Below are 17865 nucleotides of genomic sequence, written 5' to 3' on the forward strand. Positions count from 1 at the left end.
GATGGAGAAAATGGGGCAAACGGGCCCCAGCGGAGGATGGGACCTGGGGCCTCCCGAGAACGCCCGCGGGGCGGGCCCTGCGGGAGATCCGCCCCTCCCTCCGGCTCCCGAGCGGTTGCGACTCCAACTGCTAACCGCCAGCTCCAGGAGGGGCTGCCCCGGCTTCCGGCGTCAGGCGCGGTTGCCACGGAAACAGCAGGCGGAGGCGCAGGCGCGTAGCGAGCAGCGGGGGCAGGGCGCGCAGCTGGCCGGAGGCTGAGAGGAGGGGCACTGCGCAGGCGTAGCGCCTCCGTTGCTAGGTTCCGGCTCGCAGTCACGTTCCAGAGCCTCGGGGTAGCGCTGAGATCCATCTCATCCCACTCTCTGTGCTTGCGCATCCCTGGCTGGCACCTTTCCTTGGCCACAGTGCGAGGATCCCCCAGACACCTGCTGCTCCTTCTGGAAGGACCACTTCCTGAGTGCCTGTGGTGGGGTCCTGAGACCTGCAACCCTGCAGGCCTTTTGGAGGGCGACAGAAGAGGTTCCGGGCAGGCGAGGGAAAGAGGGAAAGTAGCCAGCCATGTCGAACAGGTAAGTGATGCGCTGCTGGGCCACAGCCTTAGGGTGGTCTTCTCCAAACCAAAAGATGCTTGCTGCGCTTTGCTTTTTTCTTCTCTTTTCTTCTCCCACCTCCTCCCTTTCTTTCTTTATCCATTGTAACAAATAAAGGTACTTCACAGGCTAGAGTATCAGCTTCTTGTGGACAAGGAATGTCAGACACTCAGATCTCCCTCCTCCCCCTCGCACTGCCTCCTCCAGGCCCCCTGCTGGGTCCCCTAAGCCCTGCTCATGTACTTTCAAGGAAGCAGAACCTTCAGAACTTCATAGCACATTGCCTGCTTTTATGTTACATTTCACAGTAACATATGCTTGCTTTGTGAAAGCACCCAGGTTCCAGTATTACATCAAGAAAGGTCCTGAAGAAGCCTTATTATACCCCCTGCTTTGCGCCAAGCGACACCAGGCAGGTGGCAGTGAGAAGGGCCTTGACCTCGCCCTGCCCCCTGCCCTTGCACCGCAGCCTTGAAATAGAATGACTTTCAATCTCACGACACCCCTTGAATGCAGAGGTGCAATATTATGTCCATTTTACAGATGAGGAAACTTGGGCACCAAGAGGCCAAGCAGCTCGTCGGTGGCAACGCAGGCACGGTAGCTCAGCCTGCACCGTTAACTCACCCCGTTGGCTCGGCAGGAAGTGGGAGTGGGGAGGTCAGGGGCCTGCCGGGGGTGGCAGGCGGGGGAGATGAGGCATCCAGCGTCGGGGGCGTTGGGTCGGAAGCGCCAGCTGGCCGTCAGACGGAGAGCAGGGAGGCAGCCGAACGTTCTGGTCTCGAGTTCGCGAGAGAGGCCCGAGTATGAAATGGAAACTGAGAGCCGTGGGTGTGTGGGTGGACTTCGTGAGGCACGGAATGAGGGCGGACGGGGGCCGAAGAGGCCCAAGGGCTCGGACAGTCAGAGGCTGGGGGCAAAGGCAGAACACAGCAAAGAGGTCACAGGCGTGACCGGTGGTGGGGAGGAAGCAGCATTGCGGGGTCCTGGAAACCAGGTTGAAACGAAAACGTTCCTCGGAGGAGGGAGTGACAGACTCTGTGAGATGCCGCTGAGGCAAGCCCGAGGGGAACTGGGAACTGACCGTCGACGTGGCTGTGTGGCGTCCGGCAGTGACCCTGACCTTCAGTGGGGCGATGGCGCGGAAAGATTGAGTCGGGTGGTGAGGGCAGGAGAGAACGGGAGAGAAACGGCAGACGGGGAGCGCAGCTAACTGTTTGAAGGAGTTTCGCTGTAGTTGGTGGCGGGGAAACGGGACCCGGAGACAGACTTTTTTTTAAAGATAAGAAACAATGGCCCATTTGTTATTTGGGGGGAATGGCCTCTGGTCAAGGAAACGGGATGCTCTGGCTGGAGCGGGGGACTCCGGTGACGTCCGCGCCGGAGAGGGCCCGGGGCCCAGCTCCAGGCCTTGGCTGCAGATGGAGGAGCGGTGGCCGCAGCCCCAGGAAGGGCAGAGTGGAGGCCCTGCAGAAGCGTGTGGTCCCAGCGTGGAGGTGGGGGGCGGGGCGGGAAAGATGGCGTAGACAGTGGGCGAAGGCCGCATCGAGGGACATGGGCAACACCTCCTGGTGCAATCAGGTTCCCAGCTGGGGAGCAGTGTCAGGGCGGGAGAATGGTCTGGAAGGGGCGACAGGAGCCAGGCGGGCCCTTGACCCTGCCCCCGACCCTTGGGAGAAAGGGAGCCTCCCCGTGAGGACTGCGGTGTCCTCAGGAGACAGCCAGGCCTCCCTCCACACAAACAGGCTGAGGGAACATTCCAGAAAGAGAGCCAACAACCAGATAATATTGGGAGAATGGAAGGCTCGGCGTGTATAACATGACGTGGCGAGAGCTCCCACTCTGCAGCGCTCGGTTTTCCGTGGAAGTCCGAGGCGTGTCTGCGCACTCGTGCCCCCCGCCCCCACTGCAGCCTGGGAAGGCAGCCAGGCCGCGCATGTAGGAATCTGGTCTTCCTCAGCTGTCATATTCCATCTCCTCCACCCGCAGTTGCCCTGACTTCAGTCTCTGTAACATCTCTAGGTCATCTGCTCAAGTCTGAAACCAATCAAGTACTTAGAAAATGCTAAGTAGCCTCATGGATAAAATAGTACCTTCTCCTTACAAGGCGCATGTAAAGTCTCCAGAACACTTCCACATCTGTTATCCCCCGCCGCGGTAATCCTGTGGGGTGTCCGGGGCGGGCGCCAGCACCCCGCCGGAGGAAGGCAAGGCACGGGGGGGTGAGTGAACGGCCCGAGCCCGGCTACCTCAGGAGGCAGGTTCTGACGTTGCGCTACGAGCGCTTTGCCTTTGAAGACCACCTTGCCACACCCAAGAGAAATACAAACACATGCCCACACGAAAGCCATACGGAAATGCTTGCGGCGGTGTCACTCACAACACCCAAGAGGCAGGACAGCCCAGGCGTCTGGCCACGGAGGCATGGGCACCCACAATGCGGCGTCCGCGTGCAGCGGCACGGTAGTCGCCACCAAAAAGGAGCGAAGCACAGACGCGAGCTGCCCCACGGGCCAGCCCCGAGCACACGAGGGCGAGGGGTGGGCACAAGGACCACCTGTCGCATGGTTGCACGTAGGTGCCATGCCCGGAGCAGACAGAGACAGATGGGCCGGTGGTTGCCTGGGGCTGGGGGCGGGGGGCGTGCCCAGGGGCTCACAGGGCGAGACTGCAGACGAGGGCGGAGTTCCTTTCTGGGGTGGAGAAAACCTTCGGAAATCAGATCCACGGGAGAGTTGCGCAACTCTGGCAACGTGCTAAAAACCACCAAATGCGCCCACTTTAAAAGGGCGCATTTACGGTTTGGGGGTTCTCTTGCCACATCCCTCATCTAGGGTGCCCTGTGCAGGTCTCCAGGATGCTGCGACCTCAGGGCAGGAAGGCGGGGCGGGGCTCCAGCGGGGTGGGGCTTCGAGGGAGGTGGGGGCTCCACAGGCTGGCCTGGCCGAGGCCCAGCGTCCAGGCGCCTGGCAGCCGGGGGGATGGAGGGGTTGTGATCAGTGGGCGCACGTGGAAAGCGCCAAAGACAAAGTCAGCCTCCAGGGTAAGGGGTATGATGCAGGGGTCAGCGTGCTCAGATAGCCCCTAGTATTAATATTTTCCCATCAGCCAACCAGCTTTGCCTGGTCTCTCCAAGGAAGGTCCCCAGAGAGACAGCAGGTGGGGGAGCACCGGCCAGAGCCCGAATGGCAGGGCCTGGAAGACTCAAGCCACCAGAAAGGTCTCTGGCCAGGAGTTCCAGAGGGGGGCCAGCTCCGCCAGGGCCTGAAGGGGCTTCTGCGCCTCGGAGCCCGGGTGGGAGCTGCACAGGCCCCGAGCTGGGGTGGCAGGGCCCTGCCTGGGTCTGCTCCAAGCACAGCCCGGGCGGCCATGGCTCTGGATGTGCTCCCCTCCGCCCCCTGGCCCGCATCCCCCTGCGGAAGCCTCCTCTCCCCCCAGGCCCCGTGCCCTTGATGGGTCTGCAGCTCTGTGGGGTTCAGGTCACCCCGCCAGCAGCTGCACAACCTTGAGGCTGACGGGTGTGCGAGGTGCTGTGATGTCTGATAAGATGCCCTTTATCTGTTAGTGTCGGCTCCACCCCCACGTGGGGAGCTGGGACTGGAATTATTTATAGAGCCTGCACTGCATTAGTGCCGAATTCCTGGTAATATTAAATCTGCACGTCGGTCTCGGGGGCCTGCTCTCTTTATATCTTGTCTCCGCAGGCAGGAGCGGATATTGCCTTCTGCCTGCGCTGAACTTCTGCCACTAGCATTCTGGAATTTTCTTCGGCTTAGCTGTGGGTTTGATCTGCGTCTTTCCACTTTGCTCTGCTTGTCGACTTCTATTTTGTTGCCGATTTCCTTGGGTTTTGCTGTGGAGTCGTTCATTGGCAGTTTTTAAATTTCTTTCGTATCAATCCCTTATCCCTTTCTGCTTCCGTTTTTCTTTCTTTTTTAAAAAAAATTATTTTTAAGGAAGGAAGGGAGAAAGAGAAACATGAATGTGCGGTTGCTGGGGGCGTGGCCTGCAACCCAGGCATGTGCCCTGACTGGGAATCGAACCTGCGACGCTTTGATTCGCAGCCCGCGCTCAATCCACTGAGCTGCTCCAGCCAGGGAATCTGCTTCTGGTTTTCTGGGGGCATTTCTGGTGTTTCCCTAGTGGAATTATCGTTGGCGTCTGGACTCCAGCGTTCTGAAGCACCGTCGCCCTCTGTCCTTTGGAGTGTGTAGATAATGCTCTTAATCAGGCGTGTGCCGTAAATTAAAATTTATGGGGCAGCATCTTGGTATCTGCGGAAACAATCTCCGGTTTTGACCGTCCCGTTGCCGGGTGTAGTTCGGCGATGGGCTGCCCTCTTCCGGATCCAGAGACGACCCCCTACCCCGAGGTCGCAGGGAATGGTCCTTTTGATCTGGCGCCGCGTTCTGTTTGCTGAGTGGAATTTCAGATCCAAGTTTAAACAAAACCAGCCTGTAATTTTCTTCTGTAATGTTGTCCTGACAGGTTTAGTCCCTAAACCCAATGGAGGCCACAGGGTGAGCGCCGGTTCTTCTGTTTTATGGGAACATTCGTTGAGCCCGTTGGAATGCAAGGCCCACGGCCCGGCGGGTCAGCGGGCGCCTCGGGCCGCTGCCCCCTCCCCGGCGCTGGAAGCCGGGGCCCCTCTGAACCCTACAGGATTTTACATTCTCCAGGCGGCGTTGGCTAAGCCTCTGGGCCTTCTGCTCCGGAGCGCATCCATCCGGCCCCTGCCCCTCGCTGCTGCCCCCCACCTCCCGGGTCTGCGTGTCTGTGTGAGCCGGGACAAGCGGAATTGCCGAAATGCCCCCGGTACTTTCACCAGGGGGTGACTTTGTTGCTCTTCTCTGGGGCTGCTTCTGGTAAAGAGCCCTGGTTTCGAGGAGGCATTAGTGGGGTGCCCTGGGCTAAAAATGACAGTCTAGCTTTCTGACAATCACCTCCTCTTTTCTGATGGGCGTGGCTAGCACAGCGCTCCTGTCTAGCACTCCTGTTAAAAGTGCAGCGAAGTTTGGAGAAATCCGGTTCTTGAACCCAGCGGGCGGGCGGGGCGCCGGGGGTGGGAGGCAGTGCGCAGACTCCCTGGGCCGCGGGGGCAGGCGGGGGAGGACAAGGGGGACACGGGGGCTACAGATGTTTGTGCCCTTTTGGTGTCCGACACATCCAGGCCACACGGTGCGTTTTCTCCCCCGTCACCTTGGCAAGAGCTCTGGCTGTCTATTTTGTGGTGCCGGGGGGTTCTTCTATTTGCGGTACAGGCAGGGGTGGCTCGGTGTTGAATGGTGGTCCGGGCTTAAATCACACAGACCTGGGCTTAAGCGCTGCCCCCCACCCGCCCACTCGGGTGCAAGCCATCTCCTCCCCCCGATGTGGGGGTGGGTGATAGGAGCCCCTTTTCGTGGACCGTCACCGGGATACCAGTAGGACAAAGGTGATGTGTGGTTAGCGGCTCAGTGAGGCTCACGACTTCTCGCTCCCGGGAAAGGGTGGCGCGTGGCGAGGAAGGGCCCCGGGGCCAGAGCAGAGCACGGAGAGGGGATGCCTGGGAATGACCTCGGGGGGGGGGGGGCCCATGGCAACAGGTGGATCGAACGAGCATGTCTGCCGCCACCTCCTCCCGAACCCCCTCCCGCATGCCAGTAAAGAGTTTAAAGGGCTGTAAACACCCGAGGGCCAAGAGGACACTGGGGCACTTGATGAGGGGTGTCACAAAACTGTAGGAGGAGGGAGAGGCGGGTCAGAGACCGTGGTGCCAGGGCCAGGGGTGTGGGGGGCGGGCAAGGGAAGGCACAGCCCTGGAAAGAGCGCGGGGAGGTCTGGTCCTTCTGGGCTGGGCTGGCAGGGTGAGGACTGGCTGGACATCTGTAAGGGGACCCGTCCACCCCAGGATCCTGGCAAGGAGGCACGCGCAGGCGGCCCGGGGACTCCAGGCACGGGGGGAGGGGGTCGAGGAGGGGCTGCCTGTGACGAGGAAGTGAGAGCCCTCGGCGCTTTGCTGGCAGGGGGTTGGGGCCGCCCACGCAGCCCCAGGGAGACGCAGCAGATGGGGGCCGACATTCTCGGGGGGCCCCGGTCCGCGGCGGCGGCTGGGGTCCTGGCCACTCCCTCACACCCCGGCGATGCCCACTGACAGATAAGCCCCTCTCCAGACACGGTGAACTGCCGTTAGCTTTTCCCGGTGAGTCTCGGCTCTTACATAGCGTAAAAGAGCCAAAAATCACCCAGTATTTTTATAGAAAGTCTCCGCCACGCATGACAAGAGAAGAGTGGCACAGCCAGCGGTGGGGACTGGTGGAGGGAGCCAGTGACACAGCTGTGAGCTGAGCGCAGGGGACCCGCCCCAGAGTGGGGTGGGGTGTCCAGGGTTGGCAAGGCCGGGCCGTCTCCAGCCTGAGCCTCGGGTAGAAGGAGGCAGCCAACCGCGTGCCGGCGCACCGGGCGTCGGGGAAAGGGCAGACCCCCACCCCCCAGCCCAGCGCCCTCTGCTACTTCCCGTGGGCTCCCGCCTGGAGCGCCCAGCGCCGCCGAGGGAGTCCTCAGAGGACAGCCTCCCAGCCACCCGCTGCGCCGCGCTCACCAGCCTCCACACCGCCCGTCTGTGAGGTCCGTGCTGGGCGCTCGGCGCTGCGGTCCCTCGCGGTCACCGCTGGGCGGCGCCGGCGACCACACCGCACTGTGCTTGCTCCTCCTCCTGCGGATGGACACCCGGGTCACCCCCGGTTCTCGCTGTCGTGAAGACGCGTTTCCGCGGCCGTTCCCGGTGCGGGTTTACGAGCGCTTCTCTGGGGAGGCCCCGTTCCTCGGGAGGGACGCGCGCACGTGTGCGCACGTGTGCGACTTCACGAGACCGCCCCGAACCGCTCTCCGGAGTGGCTGACCCAGCGTGCCCGCACCGGCTCTCCCCGTGGACGGATGCGCCGACGAGTCTGCTTGTCGGCTTCCGCGCGGGCTGCGCCGGTACGGCCGGGATCCCCTTTGCACCCCCTTTGCACCGTTCAGGCGAAAGGCTTCCTAACCTCTCCCTTCGGTGGCGGCCGCAGCGGCCGCACACAGAAGTCACACGCCCCGGGACAGCGGGCAGCGTCCTGGGCTCCCCGTTGATGACGAGCAGTCACAGCGGGCCGCCCCGGACGCCAGCCCGCGTGCCTCCCGCAGCGTGGTCCGTGCTCACCGCGCTGCCCGAACTCCGTCTTTTCCAGAACGTACAACCAGATGTGGCGCCAGACCCAGGAAGCCCTCAATTCCCTGCTGGACAAAGAGTCTCAGAAGAGGGCGGAGCCTCCCAGAAGCGAAGTGTTCATCTTCCAGATGCTAGCCACCTTCTACATCAAGTACGTGCAGATCTTCCGGAACCTGGAGGACGCCTACGACCAGATGGTGCACCCGCAGAAGCGAATCCTGATCCGGAAGGTCCTGGACGGGGTGATGGGGCGCATCCTCGAGCTGAAGAATGAGATGGTGGAGCTGGAGCTGGCCGAGTTCCACTACTTTGACGATATCTTGCAGGACCTGAAGTTGACTCCGGTAAGTACCCGGTTTTCTCGAGAGCGTCTTTTTGTGGTCGGTGAGACGGGCAGTCCCGTGGCCGCTGCTCCGCAGGCGGTGCGGGCGTGTCGACCGGTTCTTTGCCTGCAGAGGTTGAAAGGCAGCCCTCCAGCAGACGGCACTGCTGTGGACGTAGCTCGGGGGGGCCCTCATTTTGGGCACAATCTTTACAGCCTTCGGGTCTGCTGGACACTGAGGTTACTGTGATTTTGCTGGTCACCGTGGCGTCCGTCCGGGCCGGTTGGAAGGGAGATCCGGTGACCCCTTCCCGAAGATCCGGTGGCACAAACCTTCCCGGTTCCCGTGAGCAGCGCCCCTACTTCTGTTTCCCAAGGAAATCTCTCTGGCCTCTCCCTCCCGGCCCCCCTCTGCCTGAGCAGCCTTCGGTGGTTGCTGCTTCCCTGCTCCCAGGCAGATGTGCCTCCTCCATTGTTCGGGGTCCACGGTGACTCTGAGGGTGTGTGGCAGTGGCCTCCGAGCCTCGGACCCCACGACGGCCCCCTCTCCCAGGCCCTGGAGCTCTCCTGCTGCCACCCGTGGCCACCGCACCTTCCCGGGACTTCTGCCCCGCGCTGCCCTCCGACCCCGCCCGCCACCCTCCCAGGATCTCCTCCGACGCCCTGTCGCTGCCTGCCTGGCGGGTCTCCCAGGGGTCAGTGGGCGCCGCACTCAGGGGCACGGTCCCCAGAGCCCAGGCTTCCTTTGGAAGGAGTGTTTCCTTACAGTAGAGTTAAAGGGGGGAAATGTTTGACTGTCTACATGGAGGTTAATGTTTCTTCCTTTTGAAAATATGTGGGCGTCCTTGAGGGTTACGTTTCCTGCTGGGACAGAGTTTCCCAGCCGAGGCCGGCCCCGTGTCAGGACAGACTAAAGAGAATAACTGAAATGCAGGAAGGGGGTGAGGATCATTCGAAAACTTGCGTGTTTTTCACATTACAGTTTTTAGTGTGTGCAGCTTACTCACCTGCGTTAAAGTATCGTGAACAACTGAGGGCACACGTGAGAGGAATGGTCATTCAATCATAGTCCTAAATATAATTACTTACTTAATATTGAATTGGTTTCGACCAGGCCTGGTGGCTCCTTTGGCCGCATTGTCGTCCTGTGCCCCGGAACATCATGGGTTCAATTCCCGGTCAGGGCGCGTGTTCAGGGTGTGGGCCCGCCCACCAGTCGGGGTGCGCATGGGAGACAGACAGACAGACAGTGTTTCTCTCCTACGTCTCCCTCCCTCCCTCCCCTCTCCTTGTCACCTTTCCCCTCTCTCTAAAATCAATAAACATATCCCCAGGTCTGGATTACATTTATCAGTTTGATTTTAAGAATATTAAATAATATTCTCAAACCTAAGGCATGAGTTTATACAGTTTATGGGGCAGGTGTGTTCGGTTCCTCCCCCACGTTTCTTACTGCTCCAGCCGGTCTGTCTGCTCAGAGACCGACGCGTCAGGAGGGGCCGCGGAGCCGCCGGCTGGGCGCCGGGAGGGACGGAGAATGGGTGACGCCCTCCGGGAAGCCTGCGCCGCAGGACGCCGCCGACAGTGTCTCCTGCCGGCGCTGGAAGGTGCGGACCGAGCCCGGCGGCGGCTCTGAGGGCCAGCTGGTCCGGGGGTGCCTCCGGCAGCAACAGTGTGGGCTCCTCGGACAGCGTCCCGGCCAGGGAGACACGCCGATCTTGGGAAACGTCCGTGCGGGCCAGGCCCGCATTGCGGGGTGGAGCCCCGACCGACCAGCCTGCTCCGTGTCTGGGCTCCTGGAGCCCCGTCTCCTGAACAGCCCGCAGCGCCCTGGGGCCAGCACCCGGCCCCTTGTACCACGTGACCAGCACCCCTGACCGCAGCCGGCTGGTTCGGGGACCTGGTGCGGCACCTGGTGCCTCCCTGAAGGTCTGACCCAGGACGGAGGGAGAGACTGGCTTCCCTCTTGGGTCCGGGTTCTCATCCCCCGGGCCCCGTCAGCGGGTGGAGACGGTTCGGCAGAGTCTCGGGACGGCGGAGAAGGCTGCTCTTCAGAGAGGAGGAGAGAGAGGAAGCAGAGCAGACTCCGGAGGAGCAGGAATAAGCGTCAGGGCCCTGAAGGCATCTGCGTCCCGGACACGTCCCTGCTGCGGACGGACACTGGGCTGCGTCCCTGCCCTGGCTCCACAAGGTCCCCAGCCCCGCCATCGGGGTTCTCTGGGGGCTAAACTAGCCAGAGGACCGTTTCTGGAAGCTGCCGCATCGGGAGCCCTCCTTGCTAGGTCCTCTAACTCGGAAAAGCAGGTAGGGGGAGAGGTGCTCCGCCCCCAGAGGTCTCCCAGGTCCACCCGCGGAGACCAGAACCCCCGGCGTCTGTGGAGGGCGTGACACGGGCTGTGGACGGAGGCCCCGAGGCGAGCCCGGACTGCCCAGCGCCTGTCCTCCCTCCCTGCCGCGCTCAGTCGGCCGGACTGCCCCGGACCCTGCCTGCCTGCAGTGTCCTGGGTCCAAGTGGACCGGATGGAGCCCCGCCAGAAGTCTCGTCTTCGAGGTCGGGGCAGCGCTGACCTGCGCGTGCACAAGCGGGATCACAGCGCGAACTGCAAGTGCGGCTGTCTGACCCCGGGCTGCCCTTGGTCCCCCGGCCACGCCCACCGTGGACCCTCGAGCCCAGCCCGCCCCAGCACTCCGTCAGCCTGAGAACGGCTTGGTTTCAAAACCGTCGCCGCCCCCCAGAAGTCCTGGGGGTACCACCCCGCCAAGTCCCCCCAAACACACCCCTCTGTGCTGTCACGTTTATGCAGGGAAACAATTTCCCCTGGAAATTCCTGGGCGGGGAGGAGGGTGTGGGGAGTCACATCGGAGTGGGGAAGAGGACAGCTGACTCTGGACACCGGTCCACGGGTCTACCGGCAGGCCGCCGGGAGGGCCCGGGAGCACCAGGGCAGCGTGTCCCGGTGGGCTGGCCAGGGGCTGCCTCTGACCCTCCCTAGCCCGTGTGCACTCCCAGTTATTGAACCCGGACTGGCAAGTGTGTCATTCGACATCCACGACTTTGAACTGTTGGGTAACATGTACAGTGAAGAATAGAAGTTTAGATTTGTTGTATAAAAAACAAGTTTCCTAATAAAGCAAACTCATTGTGTCAGTGATTTTTATAATGGGGTAATTCAGGTAAAAACAAACCAGTTATTAGAGAAAATATGACTACTGTAAACAAAATTGGACGGTGCTGACGCTCAAGGACGAGGTTTGATTCAACAATCCCTGAGCGCACTGCTTCGCTGTTCGCATTGGCGTTGTTGTTCCAAGTAGACCGAGGTGATGTTATGTTGCTTGGAAGAAATGCATTAAGTTACCATTAGTTAGTGGAAGCCTAAGTGACGTGAATTATTACAGTGTTGCTGTAACCATGACAACCAAGGACGTGGCCACAGTTTTCCTTCTGACTGTTTATGTGACGGGTCTCCTCCCCCTGCGGCCCTGCGTGCTCACACGGGGAGTCAGGTCTGCCGCGTGCTTGCTGTGTGTTTTAATCGGGTCTCAGTCCTGGGCTTGTGACAAGCGTGCTCTTCACTTGTTGTTGTTGTTTTTTTTCTCTTTCTCCAGCAACAACTGGATATTCCCATACCCAAGTATTTCTTGAAGGAGAAGGTGGAAGTCATAAAGGAGCGAGAGAAAATCCTGGCCCAGATCCTGGCCGACTCCGGAGTAGGCCTGCCCATGGTGGTGTGTATATCCTCTTAGCAGCCGCGACGCCCCAGCCCGCAGAACCCGCTCCCCTGCTCCCGAACGGGATTCCTTTCGGTGGGGGAGGGCGGCACCTTCCCCCTTGTTACTCAGGACCGAAGCCTTCGGTGACTCACGTCCACTGTTTGTCAAGGACTCAGAGATCCAGGCCAAACCCCAGTTGTCTGCCGGGCCGGCCGGCCGGCACCTCCAGGGCCGGGTGGGTTGTCAGGTCCGTGCGGTGTCGTGTCCCAGGTTCCCCGCGCCCGCCCGAGAAGCAGCCCGGCCCTGCTCCTGTGGGACAGTCGAGGGCGTGCTCAGAGCTGCCCAGGTGACGACACTTTCTTAGAAGGCCGGCTGACGTTTCATGATGTCAGTTTGGGTGGCACGTGAATCACCCACGTCAAGGGGACTGTCTTGAGTGAGGACAGAAAAGTCCTCAAAGACCCCTCGGGAAAGCAGAGAGCGTCCAGCCCTCTGGCCCCGCGCAGCCGCCCGGCGGTCACCAGGGCTCCCGGGTCAGGGAGACCCATGGCTTCTGGGCGGCGGCCCTGTACGTCCGGGTGACTTCTCCGTGCTCTTTGGGGTCTCGCTGCACCGCACTGTCACCCAAGCTGCTTATTTCTTGAACACACGTGCCGTGTGCAGCCCAGTCTCTGCCCCTACACGGGGGATGCCTGCCTTCTCCTGGCAGCGGGGGGGGCCTGCACCAGCTCCGGGAAACCTCCGGGTCCCTCAGAGGGGGCAGGAGGGAGTGCAGTTGTTTCAGAGCAACGGTGCGGAATGGCCAGGGAATAAATACAGGGACGGCTCCCGCACGCTGGCCACCTGCTCTCTGCCCCAGTGCCCTTGCGCACGTCGGCCGACCCGAGCCCCGAACGGTATCCACCCTGACGTGCGACTCGAGTTGTGGAAATGCGTGCGCGCCACACACGGGAGGGGCGAAGGCTCCCCCAAAACTCTGACTGTGGCGCCAGCCGTGTCCCCCAGGTCACCCTGTCAGCGGTGTCGAAGTCAGCACTGTCCCTCACGTGTGTTTCACGTTCAGATTCTCAGGAGCGTTTGATTTAGGCGCTCCTGTTGCATTAGTGACACACAGATGGCCACTTCGAGTGTCACCGAATCCGTCCCATTGAAAGTCCCCGTCGTTTGCTGCCCGCCCACAGGGCGGAGCTAGTCAGTGTCCAGTTTGGACCGGTAGCAGGCGCTGCAGGGGTCCTTAGAGGGGGGACCGCAGCGCAAGCGCGCGCCCTGCGGAAACGCGCATGGCTCACGGGGAGACGGCGGGCGCCGAGCAGCCAGCACCCTCTTCGTCGGCATCCGGGAACCGCGAGGTTGGGTTGGAGGGAAGCGCGTGACGTTCCTGGGGTCCGCTGGTGGAGGTAAGCGTGCAAACGTTGATTCATCTGGACTTTCCAGCAGAAATCCCCTTCCAGGACTATGCCCCTAGAAGACGCGGTGAAAACGATCCAGACGGCGGAGCGGGCGCGGCAAGGCCGCCTGAGGGCGCTGTTCATGAAGCACATCTTCCTTCAAGAGTTCAAAGTCAGGCACTCCCGGATCATTGGCGAGAGAATAGCGGATGTGGGGGCCGCCGCCCTGCATATCCAGAAGGTGAGACGGGCAGGGAGCTCCTGGCGTGGGGGCCCAGGCGTCTGACGCAGCCGGGGGTGCGTGTCCCAGGGTGTGGTCAGCTCGCAGCCCGGAACTCCGGAGCCCTGCCTCCGGGAGGACAGGATCGATTTTCTCACCCTGGGGGAGCCGTCCGCTCAGCTCGGCCACGTCGTCTAACCTTTATTGTAAAGAGGTATGAAGCACAAGGCGTTTTCTTCACATGTTTTTTAAATCCTTGGTAACTATTGGGGAGAATGCTAGCCCTGGCTGGCGTAGCTCAGTGGATTGAGCACGGGCTGCGAACCAAAGTGTCGCAGGTTCGATTCCCAGTCAGGGCACAGGCCTGGGTTGCAGGCCATGGCCCCCAGCAACCACACATTGATGTTTCTCTCTCTCCCCCTCCTTTCCCTCTCTAAAAATAAATAAATAAAATCTTTAAAAATAAATAAATAAATAAATAAAAAGTGAATGAGCAAATTTAGAAGGATGAATTTAAAAAAGAAAAGAATGCTGCTAACAACTCAGAGAGGCTCTACACCCTCAATGAAATTTTTAAAAATCCATTTGCACACGGGCATGCAGTTCCAGGAGGGTTAGCGCCTGCTAGCTCGCCGACGTGTGCACACCCACGCAAAGCCCCGCGACCACCGCCACCCCTTTTAAAAGCTTTGCCATTTCCCGCATCAAATGAGCACCGTTGGTTTACTCCCCACCTTTTCTCACGTAAAGACTACGTCGCTCCCAGGGATGTGCGCAGCGTAGCCCGTGCTGAACTAGAATCAGGCTGGAGCGGAAGCACAAGGATGTGAAGTGGAGCAGATAGGTCAGGACGCCTGTCCGTCACCGTGGCTGAATGGCGGCGCGGGGGCGGGGGGCGGGGCAGACAGCGGGGGGGCGGGGCTGGGGGCGGGGCAGACCGGAGGCTGGTCTCTGCGCAGACGCAAGCGCTGGAGGTCCCAGCTGAGCGGTCCAGTCGGATGTTTCGTTTCCCCACACAACTGCAGGAATTTTTCTTTTAAAATCGTGAATTGACACCCTGACATCTACCACCATGCTCCTTGCAGTCTGGAAGTTTCTCTCGAAGAGACCCAGGCAGGGGCATCTCACTGAGAAGTAGAGGTCACCTCTTTTTTTCTCCATCCAGCTTTACTGAGACTTTTTCGGTGTATGACAGCCTGTAAGTTTTGAGGCGTGTCCTAAGGTGACACACGAATACATTGTAAAACAAGTATCGCAGCAAGTTAAGCATCACCCCCATCACCTTACACGGTTACCATTTCCCTTGTAGGTCAACTCTCCTAGCAGTGTTTAAGGATCGGACCCAACGGCGTGAACCGTAGTTGCCCTGCTGAATGTCAGACCCCCAGCACTCCCCCGTCTCGCCCTGGAAGTCGGTCCCTTTGCCCGCCTGCGCCCGCTTCCCTCGCCCCCAGCCCCGGCCGCTGCCCCCCCACACTGTCTCTGTAGACTCCGTCTCTGTAGAACCCACGCACGGCGGGACCACACCCTCTGTCCGTCTGCCCCGATGCACTCCCCTGAGCACGGTGCACCCGGGGTGCGTCCGTGCTGTCTCCATGGCGGGATGCCCCTGTTCGCAGCTGAGCGGCAGTTCCTGCTTCCTCCTCTCATCCGCCCACAGCACACGGGGTGTCCCCACGTTGTGGCTGAGCACTGCGGCGAATGTGGGGGTGCAGCTCTCTCTTTGAGATGCAGATTTTATTTCCTTTCAATAAATACCCAAAAGTGGGAATGCTGGACCCCGTGGTGGTTCTGCTTGTTAAAAAACAAAAGCTTTTAGCGGCCTCCATGCTGTTCCCATAGAGGCCGCACCCGTTTCCATCCCCACCAGCAGTGACAAGGGTTCCCCTTTCTCTGCGTCCTCGCCAGCCCTTGTCACCTCCTGTCTTTTTCACGACAGCCCTCCTGGCTTGGGTGGGGCTGTCTCGGGGTCAGCGGAGGGGTTCAGGTCAGCAGGTTTGCTCCGGGGTCTCAGGCCAGCGTGGGTCCTGCCTGGTCCCTGGGTGAGGGGGGCTGCTTCAGGACTCCCGGTTCACTGGGGGGAAAGGGGCGGGCTCTGGGACAAGGGTCCGCTTCAGCGTCCCCAGGCGTGTCCTCAGACAGCAGGGCAGGCCGCTGCTGGGGTTCATTCTTTCTGCAGAGATATTGCCTCTGACCCCAGAAGGAGGACGGCTCCGTCGGCCTGGCCCGCACGGGCGGGCGGCGCCCCAGGCGGCGCGCAGCTCACGTGGCAGGACCGCTGTGGTCGTGTGTGCGTCTGCGTCCTTCTGCGCGAAATCAGTGACCGCTTCTGTGTTCGTAGGTGTGGCGAGGCTTCCATCAGTGCCGGAAAACCAAGCTGGAGAGAGAGGATGAGATGGTGTTCCTGGGCATGGTGAGTTCCCTTCCGCACACGGGGTGTCGGCTGTTCTCCCACGGGGGACCCTGGAAGGCCTGAGTCTTCCTCAGAAGGGTCCTGAGGGAAGAAGGGGAGAAAAACGGGTGGCCGGTGGCTCAGGGAGACACCAGCTGCACCCCCTGAAGGTGGAGACAGCTGGAGCTGCCCACGACACGCTGCCCCGTCGGCTGTCAGCGGTGGTCACGGGACCAGGCCGCCCTGGCAGGGCTGCCGTGGGGGGCGGTGACCCATCAGAGTTGGAAGGCTGTGCTGGTTACACGCCGCTGCGGAGCAGACCCCTGCTGACTGGCACCGCTGCTGGCACCTGCGATCTCCGTCACCGAGCTCGGGGGGCTGTGCTGGGCTGGGACCTCTGCCCGGCGTCCGAGAAACAAGGATGGGCTGGCGCGGGGTCCCCTCCGTGGCCCAGCAGGGGAAGGGCCTGCTCCCAGGCTTGCGTGGCCGTTGGCAGGGTTCCGCTCCCGGGGGCTGTCGGACGGAGGCCTCGGTGTTGCCCATTGTTAGCACGGGGGCCTCTCCGCGTGCGAACTTGCCCCCCAAAGCCAGCCAGGGAACCATGCTGCCCGGTCCCGCCAGGGCCACGGGAGCGGCGCACCTCACCCCTGCCCTCTTAGGCTGTGTAGACACCAGTCACGGGGTCACCCACACCAGGCAGCGGGGGGGCACGAGCACCAGGAGGTGGCAGTAACTGGGGGCTGCCTTAGAGCCTCTGTCTCTGCTGGGGTGTGTCCTCTGTCCCCTCTCCTGCATCCCTCCTGAGCCACGGGGAGACCCCTGCTTCCCAGGGCAGCCCATGCCGCGCACTGTGGACGCTTCTTCCTGACGTTCAGCCGCAGTCGCCTCCCTGCAGTGTCCATAGACAGGCTGGGCTTCCGTCCCTGCGGGAGCTCAGAGTGTCTGGTCCCCCTTTCTCTCGACAGTCCCGCAGGCACTGGAAGGCAGCTCCTGAGTCTTCGCCTCCAGCTCTCTGATGGTCGTTACCGTCGGAGAGGGCAGCCCCCGTGGGGGGCCTGTCGGGAGAGCTGCTCGGCTCTTGTTAAAGGGACACGGCAGTTTAGAAAGGAGAGGAAAGAAAGCCTGGGGAACCCATTACAGCCCCCAGCAGAGGTGTGTGGGCGCGAGCCGGGCCCGCCTCTGTTTTCTAGTCCGGGCCTGTGGGCCAGCCACACGGGTGAGCGGCCCCTGCCCGTCATCACGGGTTTTTAGGATTTAAAAAAATATGTATTTTTTCATGGGGTGGAATATTATTCAGTCATGACAAAGGAGGCAGTCCTGACACAGGGTAGGGCATGGGTGAACTTGGAGGATGTTCTACCAGGCGGAATAAGCCAGTCACAAAAAGACAAAGGCCGTGCAACTCTAAAGGGGTCAAATGCATAGGAACAGAGAGTGGCATGGTGGTCGCCGGGGGTTGGAGGGAGGGGCGGGCGGCTGTGGCTCCCGGGTACAGGTTCAGTTCTGCGCAGTGGGGAGTTCTGCAGTCTGCTGGGCAGCACTGCGGGTACACTCAGCCTGATGGAGCCTCGGACTTAAAAGCGGCTAATAAATTTTGTTACGTGTTTTTTATCACAGTCCACATTTTTGAATTCACTGGGACCCTGACCTGTGTACTGAGATGGTCCCTGTACAAACCATGGCTGTTCACAAATGGCCCAAAAATACAAATGAGCAATTAAATGAGATACACTGTTTCATGGAATGTGAGATGTTGTCAGTTGTAAGGTACAATTGCCTTTAAAGAAAGACAATTCTTACTTGCCTTCATTTGCCTTTAAAGAAAGACAGTATTTGGTCGATTTTTATTTGAGTTCAAAGAAAGAAAATATTTGTTTTTTTATTTGCCTTTAAAGAAAGAAAATATTTGGTCGAAGAAACCAAAAACCCATCCTTGATTGTAATAAGCACCCACCCCTAATTTCAAACACATTAAACCGAAAAGGTCGCATCTTAGGGCCGGCGGCCGAGGGCGAGCTGCGCCTGTTCCCAGCTGTAACTATGGACAAGCGCGTG

At 60.6% G+C, this 17865-nt stretch overlaps 1 protein-coding gene across 1 annotated transcript in view; it reads left to right on the top strand.

Moving 5' to 3' along the window:
- Positions 1-312: 312 nt before the first annotated feature.
- The window catches only part of IQCA1 (IQ motif containing with AAA domain 1), an 86259-nt gene continuing 68706 nt past the window's right edge, over positions 313-17865 (top strand). Inside the window, exons 1-5 of the mRNA XM_045845728.1 lie at positions 313-570; positions 7794-8118; positions 11706-11825; positions 13248-13439; positions 15760-15831. Of these exons, the coding sequence (XP_045701684.1) occupies positions 560-570; positions 7794-8118; positions 11706-11825; positions 13248-13439; positions 15760-15831 (720 nt within the window). The 5' untranslated portion in view covers positions 313-559. The remainder of the gene's footprint in view (positions 571-7793; positions 8119-11705; positions 11826-13247; positions 13440-15759; positions 15832-17865) is intronic.

This window comes from Phyllostomus hastatus, unplaced genomic scaffold (genome assembly GCF_019186645.2).
Source record: "Phyllostomus hastatus isolate PE091 unplaced genomic scaffold, TTU_PhHast_1.1 phas_contig_477, whole genome shotgun sequence".
Lineage (NCBI taxonomy): Eukaryota > Metazoa > Chordata > Mammalia > Chiroptera > Phyllostomidae > Phyllostomus > Phyllostomus hastatus.